Source organism: Mercenaria mercenaria, chromosome 15 (genome assembly GCF_021730395.1).
Source record: "Mercenaria mercenaria strain notata chromosome 15, MADL_Memer_1, whole genome shotgun sequence".
NCBI classification, from domain to species: domain Eukaryota; kingdom Metazoa; phylum Mollusca; class Bivalvia; order Venerida; family Veneridae; genus Mercenaria; species Mercenaria mercenaria.
Genome location: NC_069375.1, coordinates 37634059 through 37653581, shown reverse-complemented (window position 1 = coordinate 37653581; position 19523 = coordinate 37634059). Strand labels below are relative to the sequence as shown.

Below are 19523 nucleotides of genomic sequence, written 5' to 3'. Positions count from 1 at the left end.
TAATAATACGTATCTAAACGACAAACAATGTTTTTATTCAAGAGCAAATCACTGTTTAAGATATATTATTTCGATTCTAACACGTTATCACGAATTATTATGTACATCATTGACGATATCAATCAAATATCTCCTAGGTTTTCGCTGGGTTATTTTCCAGCCCGCCACTACTGGTACCATATGCCGTTTGACGCTATGACGTACTAAATCTGACGTAAAAATGAATTGCTATGTATAGGTTATAGATCATTTATTGAACTTCTAATGCAATTAAGTTTGCCGAAACGGAACGTAGCGTAGTGAAGGCAAAACTTAATGCGTTAGAAGTTCAATAACTGTAACCTATTATAACCTATTTATAGTTTAAACGCCCCATTTCATTTAACTGACAGGTTAAAGAAACAAAAAGCTCTCTCTGAAGTAAACTAAACCACGCCTTCTTCAGTCTCTTGGAATTCATTGGCTAGTCTTATCTTCACTCATGATGGAGAAGTACATGTTTACAACAACTTTATACAAGGTCATTTTAGTGCCAACTTTAGCAAAACAGCGGTTGATCCAGTGCTGGAATATTTTAATTTAGTTATCATAAATACATAGTAGACGACTAAGTCTTATCGAGTAGTTTGTGGAACACAATTTTATATTCTTATTCAATGGAAATATAATATGCAGGTTTAACTCCTAATGGCCTAACAGTACAATTTAATCAACTACATGTATAAATAATACAAGACAAAGTAGAATCTACCTGCACCCTGGTTTATTTTTAGACCAGTAGAGGTAGTAAAAGGTGCAGAAAGGTCAAACTTGAACTATGAAAGTACAGCTTGCATTAAGGAGGTAGGTTACCTTGTTACAAGGGTAAATTCAAATTAGTTGAACCGCAGCATCTTTTTGTATTTCGTGTAATATGAAGTTTTAACTGTTAAAATCTCAGTTTCGTTTGTCTCTGTCCCTTCAAGTTCAATTTTTATCCAGGTTTGAAGAACATGACCCTCCAAAGGTATTTCATATTGAAAGAAGAAGGAAAATACGGATATTTAACACTTTTCAGTGTATTTCAGTTTCATTGATATTCGTAGAAGTCCGCATAATCTATAATTTTACTAGTATGCACGTTAGCTTTCTAATATAAGCTTAAAATGTATATGTCGCGGGGCTCGTGTTTCCATGGTAACGCATTTTCTCTCATTTTTAAACAACTATGTATAAAAATAGGGGTTTTCGTGGGCTTCAGTGCCATTCTGTTAATGACCAACATGGAATATTTGGGTAATATTATTAGCAACATACCAAGCACTATACATGGTACCCTATTTTTCTTAATGTTTAAAGTAACCATGGCAACAGAGATGTTTAAAATGGCTTATATCTTGCTTTTTGTCGTAATTTCTTATAAAATAATATTGAATAAGATTATCTTTCTAGTTGATGTAGCTTTAAAACATATTATTTCTAACGTAAGTTATATTTTCGTGTTATCTGCATTTATTCAAACAAATTTTTAAGCTTAGATTACTTACAGCAGTACCCCTCGTGTGGCATTTTTCATGGAAAATCGTTCAGCATGCTACTATTATTCTCATGGATATTGTTGAAATGAAATAAAAAGCCGAAGCTGTGTTTCTTAAATAGACTAGTGTCAACGCTTTTGAATTTTACATTTAGATACATAGGTCACGGGCTTCGTTTCCATGGTAACATCAATTCAATTCAAGAAACCATAATTTTCTACTAAAATTTGAACAATTTTAGATCTTAGTTTTAGTATATAAGTAACAAATTATCAACGGAACCTGAAAAATAGATATTACAAATCAAACTGCTAGATTTTGTATTTGAAAATGGCCGTAACAAGTAACCTCTCACCCAACTATATTCCAAATAACATTGGTTACCATCATCCATTTTCTTACATTCCGCATAACATTTCAATATAACTACATAAAAGAAGCAAAATATTGATTATTATTCAGAGCAAAAGACTCATAAAGAATATTTCAGCAAATAATAGTTATTTGAAAATAGTTTGAATAAAGAAAATGCACAGAATTACGTACTTTCAAGATAAAAGCTATTTATTTTGCGCGGTAACTGACACGTAACGTCATGACGTCAATGACGTCATTTTAAGGCAACATTGTTTTGAAGCGTTCTGCGGCAATTTATTCATTATTTTTGCATTATTAAACTATAAAGCGTCAGATCGAAGACAGGTCTATGATTTGTTTTCAGAAGAATGAATATACAAACACATTTAGTTTGTCGTAAACGTCGTCGTAAATCGTCACGTTAGCTTCCGGTTGGACATGCGCACATACAAATATAAAGGTAACCTACCTCCTTAAAATGAAACTAAAAACATAATTTGATATTTGAGCTGCGCCATGAGAAAACCACCAACATAGTGGGTTTGCGACCAGCATGGATCCAGACGTCTGGTCAGGATCCATGGTTTCAAAGCCTATTGGAATTAGAGAAACTGTTAGCGAACAGCATGGATCCTGACCAGACTGCGCGGATGCGCAGGCTGGTCTAGATCCACGCTGGTCGCAAGCCCACTATGTTGGTTTTCTCATGGCATGGCTCACTTATCTAATGAATAATATGGTCCGTTTATTACATAGACACATTATTTCTTGTCCCTGCTTTGGTAATTGATCCACCTCCTAGAATGTGGGAAATCCATGGTAGGCGGAACAATGAATACTCATTAATTTTGAACTACTTCATGATTAAGTGGATCAGATTCTTCAGTTATGAAACAATATGAAAATAAGTTGGTTACTTTTTTGAAAATCCCTCGCTTGTCATTGGATGAAAACGATATTTGAACCATAAAGAATAATACACAATTTTCAGCATTCTTTATTTAACTGGAAATCAAATCGAGCCATGTTAGAATTATCATTTAAACATACCTTTACAATGTGGCTTCACTTCTGTTGTCCAGTTCCATACCCCATTTGATTTGCCGTCGGCCTCACATGTGACTAGATTCGCGCCCTCTAGCGGCAGATGTGCATCACATGAAAGTGTACACGATACCCCGAAAACATATCGTGGCAGCGAACAATTAAATACTAAAAATGTGTCTTCAAAAAAGTCTGATGGATGATCGCACGCTATTTCTGAAACGGCACATAGTGTAAAATAAGTATTTGATTTGATAATCAGCAAAAATGTCAAATGATGATTTAAGGTCACTTAACTATTGATTTAAAGTATACGACAGGAGAAGCTGTATTGAACATTAAATCACAATAGCTTTACTGTGGTTATTGACACTTTAAAAAAACAAGGAGAGGTTTGGAAAAGCTACATTCAAAGAAGGCAGACACCCATACAACACGCCACATGGTCTCAGACTATCAGTCTACAAAATAGAGGATAATAATATAAGATAAAAAGATTAACAGTCAAACACAAAAATGCATGAAAAAGAACTGTTACAGTGCTTGACAGAGTACTTGTATTGATCACTGGCCAAACAATAACTAGTGATTTTAACCGGGTTATTAGTGTCAAACCATACTCCATCCACGTTCTTTTATTACACAACAGTGAAAATAAAATTAATTTCCGGTAGGTGAATCCTTAACATAAGTAATAGTTACTACAGAAACAACAGGGGCGTCGGAAGGTATTTGATATTGGGGCCGCGAATGGGGTTAGGTACGAGAGGGGGACACCTCTTATGTATGGGGGTACGGGGGTCTCCCCCGAAAAAATTGTAATACATGATCATAATTGGCGACTTCTGGTGCATTTTAGGGGTCCTGAATCGCATCTCAATTCTCCAGTATTTTCTTACTACTTACATGACATATAAGCAAAATAAACCCTTATCATTATTAATAATGTGTAACGCAATACAAAGAAAATGTTTGTTTTTTTGTGTGTGTGTGTGTGTGTGTGTTTAATATAACTGTAATAGGAGCGGAAAAATGTGCAGCCCGATACAGGACTCGAACCTGCGACCTTCTGCTTGCAAGTCAGATGCTCTACCAACTGAGCTAATCGGACAATCGATATCATAGACAAATTATATACATTATATACACACTGCTACATAACTAACAATAATTATTCATGTTACATTCAATAAACGTATTGAAAGTCAAGAAATTTCATTTAAAAGTTTGTAACATTCTCAAAGCAGTTCAATGTGAGACCAGTTTTACGTCAACTGTTATGTACTAGTATAGTGGTTCAACTGGACTTATTCAGTCTCTTAAAACTTTCCAAAAAAGGCAAGACGTGAGTCTCTGCAGATATGACATAAGTTAAACTTCATTTCATATTTGTTTAAAATATCAATTTGTGAGTAAGAACAATTTATGCCGTTAACTCCTTACTTCTTACCGCTGTGATAAATCTTAATACTTAATTACTTCATTCATTAAAGAAAAAAACATGCTTATTAATTACTTAAGGGTATAGTTTAAACGTACCTTTAACTAAAGACATGTCAATTTAAAATATGATGATCCCCATCGTGTCATCATCACCACGGTATCATACTAATCTGGACAACGTATATTGCTTAACACGAAGTAAAATTTAATATACTGTAAAAATATTGGTTACAAGTTGTAAACACAAATATGCTCACAAAACGATACACATTGCATTTAGAAAGTCACACAGACCCATACACTTATGTACTCAATACCTTGCAGAAGCCACAGCACAAGGAGAAATCGAGACAAATACAGGTCGGAAATGACTACGCCTGAACATTTCACATATTCTATAAACATACGATTTGTTGTAAACGGCAGTAAAACCTAAAACAAATGCATTCCCTGACATTTTTAAACTTTACCTTCTACATGGAGTTCAATAAAGCATTCTGGTGATTCGTTCCCATCAGCATCAACTGCCTTATATTTTACAATATTTCTTCCAACTTCTAATCTTGCTCCCAAAGCTGGACCTTCAGTTTTTACAACTGTTGGGGAGGGGTCTACATTGTCGACTGCAGTTGGAACATGCCATTTTACACGTGTAGACGTTCTACCTCGTTCAGCATAGTATGTTTGCGGAGTGATACATGTGATGGTCGGGGGTGTTTTATCTACAAACAAATATCGAAAAAAATGAAACCTGTCTACTAAAGTATTGCAATAAACCAACTCCAGTTGAAAAACATCTACTGGTAGAAGTGAATAAAAGCAAAAACTGATTCAGAATACTCGGAAATTTTGAATTATTAGGCAAAGTAGGCGGTGTTTAAACAATCGGATAATATAATTTTATTGACAATTTCATGGTCTATTTATGAATATATATAATCAAAATTATACAGGTTAAAGTCTCAGTCCCTTTTTATTTCTTATTGGTTCGAATTACCCAAGTGTACTGTACCCTTCTGTCTGCACAACGTCCGATGATACACAGTGAGAAAAAATACTGTTGCAGTAGTGGTAAGAGTATTATTTATGTTGCTTATATATCATTTATTGCAGCCTTACCTTTACAAGTAGAGCGTCCAGCATGAGACCAAGTACCATCTGCCCGACACTTCATATATCTGGGTCCTTCCAATGTATAACCTTTATTACACTGTATAGAACATACTGACCGGAAGTCATACCTCAGACATTGTACGATGCTGTGTATCGGATAGCTCGGAACTTTACACGTAATTTCTAAAAGACATACATAATTATTTTTCATAAAGTGAATACATTTATCTTCAAATAGATCATTTCAATAAACTTTAGATCTGAAGTGTTATATCCAAGACACATTGTTTTAACGTCATACTGAAGTAGGCCTTAAAATTCATTTGAGCCGCACCATGAGAAAACCAACATAATGCATTTGCACCCAGCATGGATCAAGACCAGCCTGCGCATCCCCGCAGTCTGGTCAGGACCCATGCTGTTCGCTAACGGTTTCTCTAATTGCAATAGGCTTTGAAAGCGAACAGCATGAATCCTGACCAGACTGCGCGGATGCGCAGGCTGGTCTGGATCCATGCTGGTCGCAAATGCACTATGTTGGTTTTCTCATGGTGCGGTTCGTTTATTTTATGTAAGATAATGTGCTTCCATCCATTAAAGTACATAAATGTATGTTTGTTTGTTTGTTGTTCTTTTTAAATAAAAAAAAGTCAATGCTTACTTTCACATGTTGGTATGGCAGACCATGACGGTGTTGCACCATTCTCGCACGTCACTGTACTTCTTCCTGTCAGATGGTAACCAGGGGCACAAGCGTAATGGCAAGAAGTTCCAAGTAAGTTATTGTTGTTATCACACCGTCTTTCGCCATTGGCAGGCCACGGTAATGTTTTGCATGTTAAAACTAAAACAAGTGATTCATAGAAATCAAAATATTTAACTTACGAGGGTCATTTCAGTCATTTTGAGACTAAAAACTAATTTAGTACATGCATTAGATATTAGGAGACGATAGACTGATAATCGTTTTGCATATTATTTTTTTTAAAACAAAATTTATAAAAAACGACACGGTAAAAGTTGTTTAAAAACTGCAAAACAGTGCGAACACGGTCACCTTAAAGGATATACCAAGAAAATGCCATTTTGTAAACATCACTATAATTCGGCATCTACGAGGAGTGTTCGATATGAATTGCTTATTGTCCTCTAGCTCGATATCCACGTGGGGCACGATAAAAACCAATACCTACCTGTATAGGGTTATTCAATACCTACACAACGGTGTATAAATGTACATGTTAGACTAAGTGTAAGACATAAAATTTGCAATTTGAATACACGCAATCATCGACCACTGTAGTAAAAATGGTTGGTAGAAGCGTCGACAATAAAGATGAAATACGGGCTTACATCAAAGCTCGCTCAAAACTTGGTTGTTCTTTGAAGCAGCTGATGACTGAACTTTCTACTGCTTATGGACCTTCTTGTGTGTCTTATGACACAATTCGGCGGTGGAAAAAGAAATTTGAGTCTGGTGTAGAGTCCATCAAAAATGCACCGAAATCAGGTAGGCCAAAATCTGCATCTCGTAAAGAAATTGTTTCCAAAATAAAGGAAATCATTGAAGGAGATGCCAGATTTACAGTTCGTGATATTGCACGAAAGGTAGGCATATCACTATCAACGGTTCACCTTATTTTGAAGAAGCATTTGAAAGTCAGAAACATTTCTGCTAGATGGGTGCCACATATGTTGACTGATGAGCAAAAGAGGCAACGGGTTAAAGTGGCCAAAAAGCTGCTTCAAATGTTTCCAAAATATGACAAAAGCAGTTTGCCAATATCGTCACAGGTGATGAAACCTGGGTCCATTATTTTGAGCCCGTCAGGAAGGTTAGCAATAAGATCTGGGCCACTAAACACAGCAAACGCCCAATAATTGCCAAACGTTCTTTGAGTGCAAAGAAGGTTTTGTATGCAATCTTCTTCTCTGGTGAAGGAGTCGCAATAAAAGTGCCGGTGAAAAAGGGCAAAAGCATCACCGAAAGTACTACAAAGACGTAGTACTGAAGAAACTGAAAAAGTATTATCAGAAACGACGCCCTGCCACTGGTTTTAAACATGTCCGTCTTCTACATGACAATGCCCCCACTCATACCTCCGCAATAGTTACGGCGTTTTTGAAGAAAGAAAAGGTAACTGTTTTGCCTCACCCCCCGTATTCCCCAGACCTTGCCCCATGTGATTTCTTTTTGTTTCCGAAATTGAAATCATTCCTTGCTGGGCGGAAATACCAGTCCCGACAGGCACTTGAATCTGCCATTCATCAGTACCTTATCACTGTGCCCAAATCAGCGTACCGTGACGCCTTCAAGAAGTGGATACATCGGCTGAAACTTTGCATTTCTAGCCACGGGGAGTACTTCGAGGGCATGAAATGAGCCCTTTTGGGCTAACTTGAAATTTGAAGTCTCCAGATAGAAATAAGCAATTCATTTCGAACATCCCTCGTAATACCTTATAACGACTTGCAGAAAATTATCATCATTAATGCGTGTCATGTTTGTAAAGGATATTCTTATGGATTTTTTTTGTTTTGTTTTTTTTTGTTTCACAATAGTTTTCATGTGTCTTACGGTGGCTGTAAAACGCCGCCCCTGTTGTTGGGTTCATTGTTACTTTATTTCTGGTCCCTTAGGATCGTGGTTACCCTTTCAATCCTTTTAATTATAGTTACACTTACGCCGTTGCTACGTGATGCGAGGGATGTTGCACATTTCCTCCCACCAACAGACTCAAACGACATAATTTATGCTGTTACTATATTTGGTTGCGTTGTGTGCTTCCAAAAATAGTTTAATAGATTAAAAACTGATGGACAACAGTTGATTAACCAGTCATATTTAGAATCTGACGCAAGAGTAACATACGAATAAACCTATATGAAGATGCATAACATTTTAAACTTGCCAACGATTTAACAAAACGGCACACAGATAACCAGAAAACAGAAAAGCCCGAAAATCAAACGATCATTTTCATAAAAATTATGACCGAGAAAGCTGACATGTATACAATTGAAAGTAATCATGCAATATACACCTTTTACAAGCAAAAACTCACTTGTGACAGTAAAGGAGAAGGAACAATATGCTTTGAGACCATCGCTGTCTGTCGCCTCATACATTATCTTATACGTCTTTCCAGATGTTGCTCCTTCAAAACGACCACCATTGACTATTCCTCCAATTTGTGTAACACTTCAACGTAAACAGACATTTTGTTATTGTGCATTCCAACAAAAGTATTTTAACAAAGCAGTTCTTTGTTCCCTGTTTTTCAGTCATTTTAAGGATAGTTTGACTACTCAAGAGAAACAGAATTAATAGTTTAAAGGCTGTTTAAGTTTCTGTTTGTAAGACCAGTCTACCATCAACGACTGGATGATAAAAAGAAAATGTACACGATAATTAAAGTTATTCGGCTGCAATACTATTTATCACGTATCAAAACTTCGTCAGATAAAATAATGTTACCGTGGTGTTTTCCCGTCCCTGTCGGTTGCTGACGGTGTTGTCCAGCCAACGACAACGCTGGTATCGCCCGCAGCAACATTATAATTTTCTGAGATATCCGCTGGTCTACAGTGTCCAGGAAATGAGGGTGGATATTTCGTAACAGTTTTTGTACCTCCCCCTCCTTCACCTCCACCTGTGATGCAAACATGTTCAACAACACATTATGTTCCCTTAATATAATCATTTTGCCTCATCATTAACTTACTGTACCATATCAAGGTTTGATCGTTTAAACAGCCTTACGAGCATTTTTAGCCATTAGACTTGTATTATGCTAACTACACTTCATTAAAGAGCTTTAATACTAGAAATTTGTTACAGCCAAAACTATAAACGCTTAAAAATCAGCTAGAGGAAAATGGTTCTCCTAAACTTGTGGCCGGACATAGAGGACACGCATTCAAAATATGGAAAATATACGTAATGCATGTATAATCAAAATAATCAAACTTACAAAATAAGGCACAGAGGGTTACGGCAACCGGAAAAACAAATCGTTTGTGTCTATGTTGCAGGTTATCTGTAAAACAGAAAGCAAAAATAATAAATAAATAATGCCGCTTCTCCGAAATACCAAAAGGGAGTCAGTGGCGCAGTGGTTAGCAGGTTGCACTACAACGCCAGCGGTCCGGGTTCGATTCCAGACTAGTGTTCAGTGCTGGGTGATATGCTTAAATTGGTACTGTTTCCAGCAGTATCGGCCTAGACTGGATGCTGGGGACTTTCGTGGACTACCCACGTTAAACGTCCGCTGACGTAAATGGTCGTCTTGGTACGGACCGTGTGTGACGAGTTTTTGACGCTGCTGTTCAATATGTTTGAAGTACTATCTTTTTATACTTAGAGCCGCCCATACCTGTACCCTAGGACAAAATCTTATATTGAATTGGTTCTGAGTTCCATACACTTGAAAAATGTTTTGGAAATTTCTAATAGCTTTGAAATACAAAAAGTCATATAAAAATGTTGGTTTACCAACAGAGATAGGCGTTCCAGACCAGCGACCATGTTTGCAAGTCAAAATCTTGAATCTACCACTGACTGAGCTGTCGTTTCCAAAGTCCTCTATAATACAAGATCCTTGATGTTTGACAGTGTCACCCTCTACAGCAGAACAGTTGAATGGACGAAAGAATTCTATTTCATCAAGGTGACAGCTTTTTTTATATGGAACTGCATGCTTTATTTCCTGTAAAATATATTTGCTATTAAGTTCCCTGTTCAGATCATCACGCAATAGAGCTATTAAGCGAATGGTAAACCTACCATTAATCAGATGTTTCAACATGGTCTGTACCAAAACCTGAATACATTTATTTGCTAGGATAGTTAAAGGAGGAAAATAAAGGCAAATGAATAGACATAAATCTTAAAACAAGACTAAACATTTTAAAATATTCTACTGAACATTACGATAGCCGTGCAATATTCTCTTGAAATCAAAACGTGCAGAGAAACAAATATTTTCTTAGACTGACATGGGTGGTCATTTTGTCCTACTTTCGTGTTTATCGCTTTCCGTAATCGGCCGGAAATTCTTCGGGATCATGTGATTTTAAAATTAATTCAAACGAATATTCGTGTAAAAACGCGCGACAAAATAACTGTATTTCCATGATCATGGTAGTTATACACGATTTGCATGAAAAATATGAGATGTACAAATGTGTAGCTTTAAATTGACAGTGACGTTTTGAATTAATGTAGTCATATGTACATAAATCAGTGTATTTAGGTAAATTTCAATCGAATTTTGTTTCTACTGTGTAAGATAGTTATTCATTTATATTCTTAAAACTATGCTGAAGAGAGATTAACTGAAAAGTTTTGTAGACGAAGTTGTGAAAACACTTTTATTCGGGAATGGCCTAATTGTCCTCCCGAAAACTTGTAGTATGGCTGTATATTACCTGTATCATAAATAAAACGATTTTCATGAAGTTTTTGTGAGTTACAAAAATGTTGAATTCCCTATGCTAAGTTTGTAAAAATCACGTTATCGTTTAGGCATATAATATATGTTGCATCTATTTATAAATTATAGTCTCGTTTCGAAGGAATATTCCGAAAAAATCCGAAGATGCACGACGTGTTCGTAAGCAGTCGGAAAACACACTTTCGGTTTGATGTTGGCAATCTTTTTTTGTTTATTTGTTGGTTATATTTGAACATATTCATGACTACTTGGCCTAATCCGATGCAGTGGGTCATATTTTCAGTAAATAAGAAGTCTCAGCTACAAACTCTTATTTTCATATAATACTCGTTCTGGTCTTATAGTAGTGGACCTTTAACTTTTAATTTTAGCACCAGCCGATTCTTGGTCATCTCGGTATTTGCATAATCAATGTTGCATAATTTGCTATAGATCTAGGGTACATGAAAATGTCAAAGGAACAATAAATCTAATTCGAAAAAAATAATAAAATAAAGATCACACATTTATTGACATGTTCCTATCGTAACAAATGTTTCATTTGATATCTGTTACAGTAAGAAATCATAGCGTAAGGCCAAAACCAAAATGGCAAAGTTGCATGGATGTAGTGATCGTTTATTGATTAAGTTCCTTTCATTTGTCCTTTCGTATCTGCAATTGACACTTCAGGATTCCTCATGTATTACAGGTCATTAGGGCTGCGTACAGAGAATTTGTAATCCACTTCTCGGGGCAAAGAATTTGACTCTCCTAGTTTTAACATATCAGGTAGTCTAACTGTTCGTATACATATATTGATGCGATATCTTGTTGGAATATATTAAATCGAAATCCATTGGAAACAGTCTGTAGGCTCATTTGTGTCAAAATTGTTCAAATGTTTTTAAATAGAATTTGAAGCTGAAGGATACCTGACCCTTAACAAAACGATATTTTATCCTTACCACGATCAATACATATGTGACGGTTTAATGATAAAAGGAACATAGTTGGAGATGAAATGAAACAGGGAAGCTTGCCATAAAATTTTCTACCAACACTCTAGTGACATTGACCTTTGTGATAGATTATGTTAAACCACAATATAAGCGCGCTTGCAAAGGTAAAATCTTTTGTGAGATTTGATGATACTAGTAATTGAAATAAACAACATTTAGTTGAGAATGTATATTGATATTGATGAGCTTGCTATATAATATTTGATCTTGACCTTCAGAATACCTGCCCTTAATTTAAATATGACAAGACTTAATGAGGTTTGATGATAACAGAAGCACTTGGAAAAAATATCAAATACCAACCTTTAATGAGAATATTTTTTTTTTTTTGATATTTACTTCAGATGTAGAAAATCCTTACAAATGTATTTAATTTTACTAAATATATAAATTAGTTGTGTATGTATTGCACCATGAGAAAACCGACATATAGTGCGTTTGCGACCAGCATGAATCCATGCTGTTCACTGATGGTTTAGCAATAGGCTCTGAAAGTGAACAGCATGGATCCTGACCAGACTGCACGGACTGTTGGTTTTCTCATGGCGCGGCTCATATTCATAATTAAAATGCATACAATAAGTGTTGTCTATTTAATGGTAGTACACACTAACTGTATTTAGCTATACATGTATTAAGTAACTATGTACTATTTTAAAACAAATGCGTAGTACTGTTAATACATATAACCTGACTTTTAATTGTATGTTTACACAAGATATATGTAGTTATAGTGCATATTTTCAAATATGAAAGTTGTTACCAGTACACATTTAAGAATATACAAATGTGAGCTGTCTACAGAGCTAACTAGTAGTGCTTGTTCAAAAACAAAAAAGCATATTTAATCCTTAGCCAGCGGGCGGCAAGTGATGTTGCCTTTACGGCCAGTGCAGACCAAGATCAGCCGGCTAACATGGTCTGCACTGTTCGCTATTCAGTCTGTAATTTTTCAGTGAGCACCCCTTTGAATAATAAGTAATGCTGCACAAATTGAATGACGGACCAGTCCATTTTAGAAATTTAGCGGGATAAGGGTTAAAGGAATTAAGAACAATGCTGGAGTATTATGTACGTAAGTAAAACATTTGTACATTTTGGTTCTTTAAATATTCCTCCAGGTTTAGATGTGTTTTGTCAATAAATGTGAAATAACTTACTTTATCTTGGATAGTAAGATTCACTCCAAATCCGAGAATAAAAATATACAACACGACTACATCCATTCTGTCTGTCTTTGATGACAGAGAGCTGGGTCATAAGACCTTTAGACCATGCGGAGAAAGTCATACTTGAACACAGGAAATCTTCCGTGTCTAATAATAGGCAGAACAATTGGTTAAGTAGTTTCGGTATTCTTATATACTATGTCAAGTAGTTTCGATATGCTTACATGCATGTTGTAACTAGATAACTATTGTAAAGGAGAAACGCCGATAACTGACCATTAATGTGGGAGAACGGTATAAACTTATCAAAGCGCAAGGCGCACAGATTTTAGCCATTCTCCTGCATATTAATTAATAGTTTTTTGGGGTTTTTTTTCTGCACGATAGTCATGATACAATGTATGCATGATCTTGTCCTCTTTGGAAAGACAATACCTTACCGTGTTTAAGACAAAGTACAGAGTTAGCATTACATTACAAAACTGCTGCTATTTTAGGATTTTTCTTATATCATCAAAATGTCGTCTCTTTGTCTGTTTTGAAATTCCTAAAATTTGACAAAACACAATTTTGAATTGGTCTGGTATAAACCTTACGTTAAAGATTACTTTTTTCTTTTAAATGGTATTTCTTGTATTACTGGCTCTTAAATAAAAAATGAAAATCTGTGCTATCAATTTTCTATTACTTTATGAAATTTGACTCTGAAATTCGCTTTGTTATCTGAAAAACTGTGAGGGAAGCATTTATTACTGCTTCATAAACCAAATTAACCAATTCTATATCATCCTTTTTTTTCGAAAATGATTTCTTTATATTTCAAATAGCAAGATCTCTAGTGGTTACCGTCTGAAATTCTTATTTTGAGAACACATCAGTAAAGACCACTATATAACGTTCTAAACAATAGTTTCAAAATAAAACGCCAAAAAAATCCAAAATTGTTTATGTCTAGAACAGACATTACTGATCTGATTTCTAAGAAACAATTAGACACTGTGGTGGAGTAGTAATAGAAACTTACCAAGAGGTACTTTTCACAAAAAGATTCCAACCCAAAATCCGGACACATTAACATGTTGAAAAAAAATCTACTTTTTTCCTAAAAGTTTTACATACCTGTTATTCCAGTGCGTTGATCTGGGCGTTTATTTTAGGTCGAGTAGTTTATGTTATATCATCCGAGTCCGAAAAACGAGGGTGATACGAAAAGTAAGTGAGACGTCATACAAAATGCCTAGATCAACACACTAGTATCCTTTCCTTTTGTTACTTACCTACCTATTATTACTTATACCCCAGTCACACATACGGCGCGGAAAGCTACTTCTAGCCACGGATAAAAACGTAGTAATCCGTATCGACCCGTATTGAAACGTACCTGAGACGTACCTTAATGTAGTAAGCCGTATCAATTCGTACCAATTCGTACGGCTCAGGTACGGATCGATACGGGTTACTACGTTTCTATCCGTAGCTCGACGTAGCTATTTGCGCCGTATGTGTGACTGTGGTATTACCTACCTAGAAAATAGTAGTCCGTCAAACCGAACGACTAGACTAGAGTGATACGGATTCAGAAAACATCGAGTCGATAATGTTACAAGATATTTCAACTTGGTTGCTAGTGAAATGGAAAACCCGGAAAACGACAATAGAATAAAAAATGTAGTGCGTTAAATGGGCCTACTAGAGTGGTACATGTTTAAAAAACACCAAAACTTGTTTGATAAAGCTTGCCCTTTTAATGGAAAATGTTTAGGTAGGTCACAAAAGCATACATTGTGAGCCACAATCAGAGTATTCTTCTTATTTCTTATAAGAAAAAATCGTCGATTTCATTAAATAGTTTGAATCAACATGTCCTGTACGCATATGCATTGCAAATCGATCATGTACAGTCATAGACTGAACGACTATTGTCATACAGAAACAATCATGTACTATTCCGCAGGAAACACGTGATATTTACAAACATAACTATACATAGATGTAAATGCAACTTGGGGAATTCATTATTTTTGTTACACATTTTTTTTCAATAATACAATAGCCCCGAGATAAGGCATATCGATTTACCTTCAACATATATTTTGCTATGTGTTTTCGAATTTTGACGGCGGCATTTCATTTTCTATGTAATAATATAATAATAATAATAATAATAATAACAACTTTATTTATAGTGGATAACATATTTGGCTTAGCCAATTTACAATATGGTCCACAAATATATCAAATATAATGTATCAAATATATTTAAATTCATTCATTCTCCCTGTGATCTAGAGATCTCTTTCTCAGGTGAAGCTTAGTTTTGACACACCAGTTTATTGTGACAGATCTACAATACTTTACAAAATAGGCATTACAATGAGACCCATTCCTAGGAATATGGAGACCCTTTTTTGAAAACCAAATGCTGGACGAAATCCTTTTAGAATCAAACCAATCAAAAATTTCAAGAAAATTGAGGATTAACTAGATATGTTGCCCGAGTTAGGAAAGGGTATTGCATGTTGCATGTATTAAAGTAATTACATTAGTTGGAAGCACGGCTGCAAATCGCAGACGTATGTTGGAAAATATTTACTTGACAAGTGAAAGAACAAGTGAGGTACGATGAAAATTCTGCAGACTGGTAAAATATCGTCCAAGGATATCAGCAAAAAAGTCATCATTGTATACATACCCTTATTTAAAGTCATGTTTTCCTTGAATAAAGGAAAAAGACATGGCAGGCAAATCTCAAAATGTAGCCAGTGCTTCAGCTGCGGCATCGGAAACAGAACTGCGTGTATACTTTTTGTGAAATTATTTTCGTTTGTAGCGTTTTATGCCTATTGCATAATGACATTTGACTTGCCTTGTCAGATCTTGATAGCGGCATGTCTTTCGTTCAAACCAAAGTGAAAGATGCAGAAAGAAGTTTTAAACATGTCCTGAGTTGCGTTACTGGAGTTTGCCCATAACAATTTTGTAAAACAGGATTTTTCTGGCTCTTATAATTTTTACAAATTCAATGTATGCTGTACTTAGATAGATAGATAGATTTATTTCTGCATAAAATGTATAAAACATGGCATCACATTACATTATCCATAAAAACAGAAACAAACATGTGATAATGATCCATATCAACTACATTATATACAAAGGATGACACAAAAAAAGAGATATGGAATCTCTTATTTCCATTGTGGTCCTTTAAATACAAAACAGTTTGACATAGGAAGACAATTTTAAAAAATACCACAGCAATTGGAAAAAGTATGGTGCACTATTAAATGCTAGACATGGACTTTTTCATGTATCACAGATTTTAGATAATCACTACAATATCAAAATGATAAATCTATCTTTAAATTAAAAACTTGACTAGAAAATGAAACCTACTTCTTTAAACAGGACTTAAAATTAACTAAAAAATACCACAGCAATTGGAAAAAATATGGTGCACTATTAAATGCTAGACATGGACCTTTTCATGTATCACAGATTTCAGATAATCACTACAATATTAAAATGATAAATCTATCTTTAATTAAAAACATCATGACTAGAAACTGAACAAAAAAGAGAAGGATATTATTTATTTATTTGTTTATTTATTCAAGTCTCAATTACATACATGACATATCAATATACAATACACAGATGATGTATGGCTATGATACATGTATGCAACCACTCTTAAGAGAGTTATTAGAGACCATATGCATCAAGTTCTATACATCTTTTTACATCATAAAAATAGATTACCATTGCTAATCTTGCTTTAAAAACTGCCATAAAATTAAATAACTTTTACAAAACTGAAAATTGTAAACACATTGCACTAGTGCGCCTTATAAAAAAGATCTTAAAATATCATATATCCCCTCTGATCAGATCAGAAAAGACCTGATTAGCAATGGTTATCTACACACAACTACAGCACCAATCATTATATTAGCGCTAAAACATATATAATAAACTCCAGAGCTACAGACGAGCTTTTAATGTAGTTGGATATATTCCCCTTGACATTTTATATGATTGCATTTACAAATACTTCCATGGCCTAAAGCAAAATAAGCTTATGGTTTTCATTCATATTCCAATTAAATAAACGAGAGAGCTTATACTTATAAATATCTTTTTTTTAATTCTCAAAACTATTGCTGTTCTATAAATTTAATTGCTTGTTTAAAGAAATAAACAGCTTATCTGTAGCCCTGAAAACCATTCTGTACATCTAGCTATTTGTGTGTGAAGCAGAGTGACATCTTTTTTCTAGAATTTGATAGCAGGTCTTGGCAGTAACATTTACAATTGTTTCCTCATGTAACAAAATCTTTAGTTTATCTATACATGTCAAACTTTCAAAGTCGTTAAATAGGTTTTCAACTTTAGTAAAAAGTGAATTTCTTATTTCTGTGTACAAAGGACATTCTAGCAAAACATGCTTCTCATCCTCAACAATATTTGGAATTCCGATACTTTTGCAATAAACACAGTGTCTTTTATCAAATGGTACATTGTTATATCGACCAATTTCAATATTAATTGGTGCTGTTCCACTCCTAAATGTAGCAATTGTACCCCTATGGGCTCTATTCGATACTACTTTACAATATGGCTCAGGTTCAAAAGTTTCTTTAAAACATCTATAAAATCTAAGCTTATTTCTACCATTGCCTCTGTGTGCATTCACTCTATCGATTTCAGATCTCCATGAAGCAACATACTGTTCATGTAGTTTTGGTAGAAGAGATTGACAAATAACAGATTTACTTGAATACTGACCAATATCACATTGTTCAATCAAATTATATTTTCTAAACATTTCCTCGACCTTATAATTCCAATTTTTACAATTTCTACCTCTGGCATTATGTGCCCATGTAAACACTTTTTTATTTAATCTGTCATCAGGCATATTAACAAGTCTAGACCACTGACTGACAACATACTTTTTAGTTTTACATATCATAGGACTCCAGCCAATATCACCATTTACGGCAGCATTAGGCGTGTATTTGCCAACATTCAGGAAGTATCGTGCAGCCCTATGTTGGACAGCATTAATGCAACTGAATTCCTCATTGGCCCAAATACTAGCTCCATATGTTATTATTGGAACAATAGTAGACTCAAATAATTTTGTAAATGCTTGATATGGAAATCCACCAACTGACTTTGCTCTCGCAATAAGTAAACCAAGTGCCCTACTGGCAGACTGGGCAACAAATTTCGCTGTCACCGAATAGTCAAGATGTTCTGATAGAACCAGTCCAAGATACTTATATTGAGCAACATATTCAATCTGTGCATTTCCGCACATAAACTGATAATCACATCTATCAACAGATGGATTTCTAAAATGTACAATATTAGACTTAGAGGCATTTATACGCATATGATTTTCATTACACCATATATCAAGTTCATGCAATAAACATTGCAGATTATGTGCATTGTCTGATATTAACACAATGTCATCAGCAAATAACAGTATGGCACAATTTACACCATCTATATCAATTCCTTTGCCGAGAGCATCAATTTTAACAGCCAGATCGTTAATATAAAGGTTAAAAAGCATCGGAGGTAATGCACAACCCTGTTTTAATCCTGTTTTAACATAAAACCAGTCTGTATAAAAATTGTTAACCTTGACAGAGCACATAACATTACTGTATAAACTCTTGATTGCATTAATTAACTTACTTTCTATTACATCATTTATTTTTCCCCAAAGAATGTCTCTATTAATTGAATCGTAAGCTTTCCTCAGGTCAATAAAAGCACAAAATGTGGACAGTTTCTTTTTTCGTCGAGTATCAATAATATTTGTTAGAGACGACAGATGGTCTATTGTGCTACGACCTTTACGGAACCCATTTTGTCCCTCGAATAGCAAATTATTCGACTCAACCGCATTAGCAAGCTTACCATTCAATAATGAACAATATATCTTGTAGACTACTGGTGTTATAGCTATACCTCTGTACGACATGGGATCTCTCTTATTTGCTGTTGAACTTTTAGGAATAGGATTTATTATACTTTTCCCCCATATCTGTGGAATTTTACCAGTATTAAAACAGTAGTTAAACAATTTGTGTGTAGATAAAAAGCAACATTTTCATTTTTAAAAACATTGGCAGGTAGTTCATCAAAACCCATCGCTCTACTGTTCTTAACATCAAGAATTGCTTTCCCAACTTCTGCTATTGTAAAAACATTTTCATTTGGAGACACAACATCATAATCTAGCTCAATCTGATCATTATTACACACTATATCTGTATCAATATCAACATTTAACAAAGAACAAAGTCAGATTTCCACTTATCAAGAATTTTATATGGATCCTTTAAGACATTACCATGCTCATCCTCAACCTCATTAGGGATTGGATTATGTCTGTTATCCCTC

General features: G+C 34.8%; 1 protein-coding gene across 1 annotated transcript in view; it reads right to left on the bottom strand.

Annotated features, from left to right (window-relative positions):
- LOC123551408 (sushi, von Willebrand factor type A, EGF and pentraxin domain-containing protein 1-like) overlaps window positions 1-13246 on the bottom strand; it is an 85248-nt gene extending 72002 nt beyond the window's left edge. The window contains exon 1 of the mRNA XM_053524185.1: window positions 13092-13246. Within this exon, the coding sequence (XP_053380160.1) occupies window positions 13092-13157 (66 nt within the window). The 5' untranslated portion in view covers window positions 13158-13246. The remainder of the gene's footprint in view (window positions 1-13091) is intronic.
- Window positions 13247-19523: the final 6277 nt, after the last annotated feature.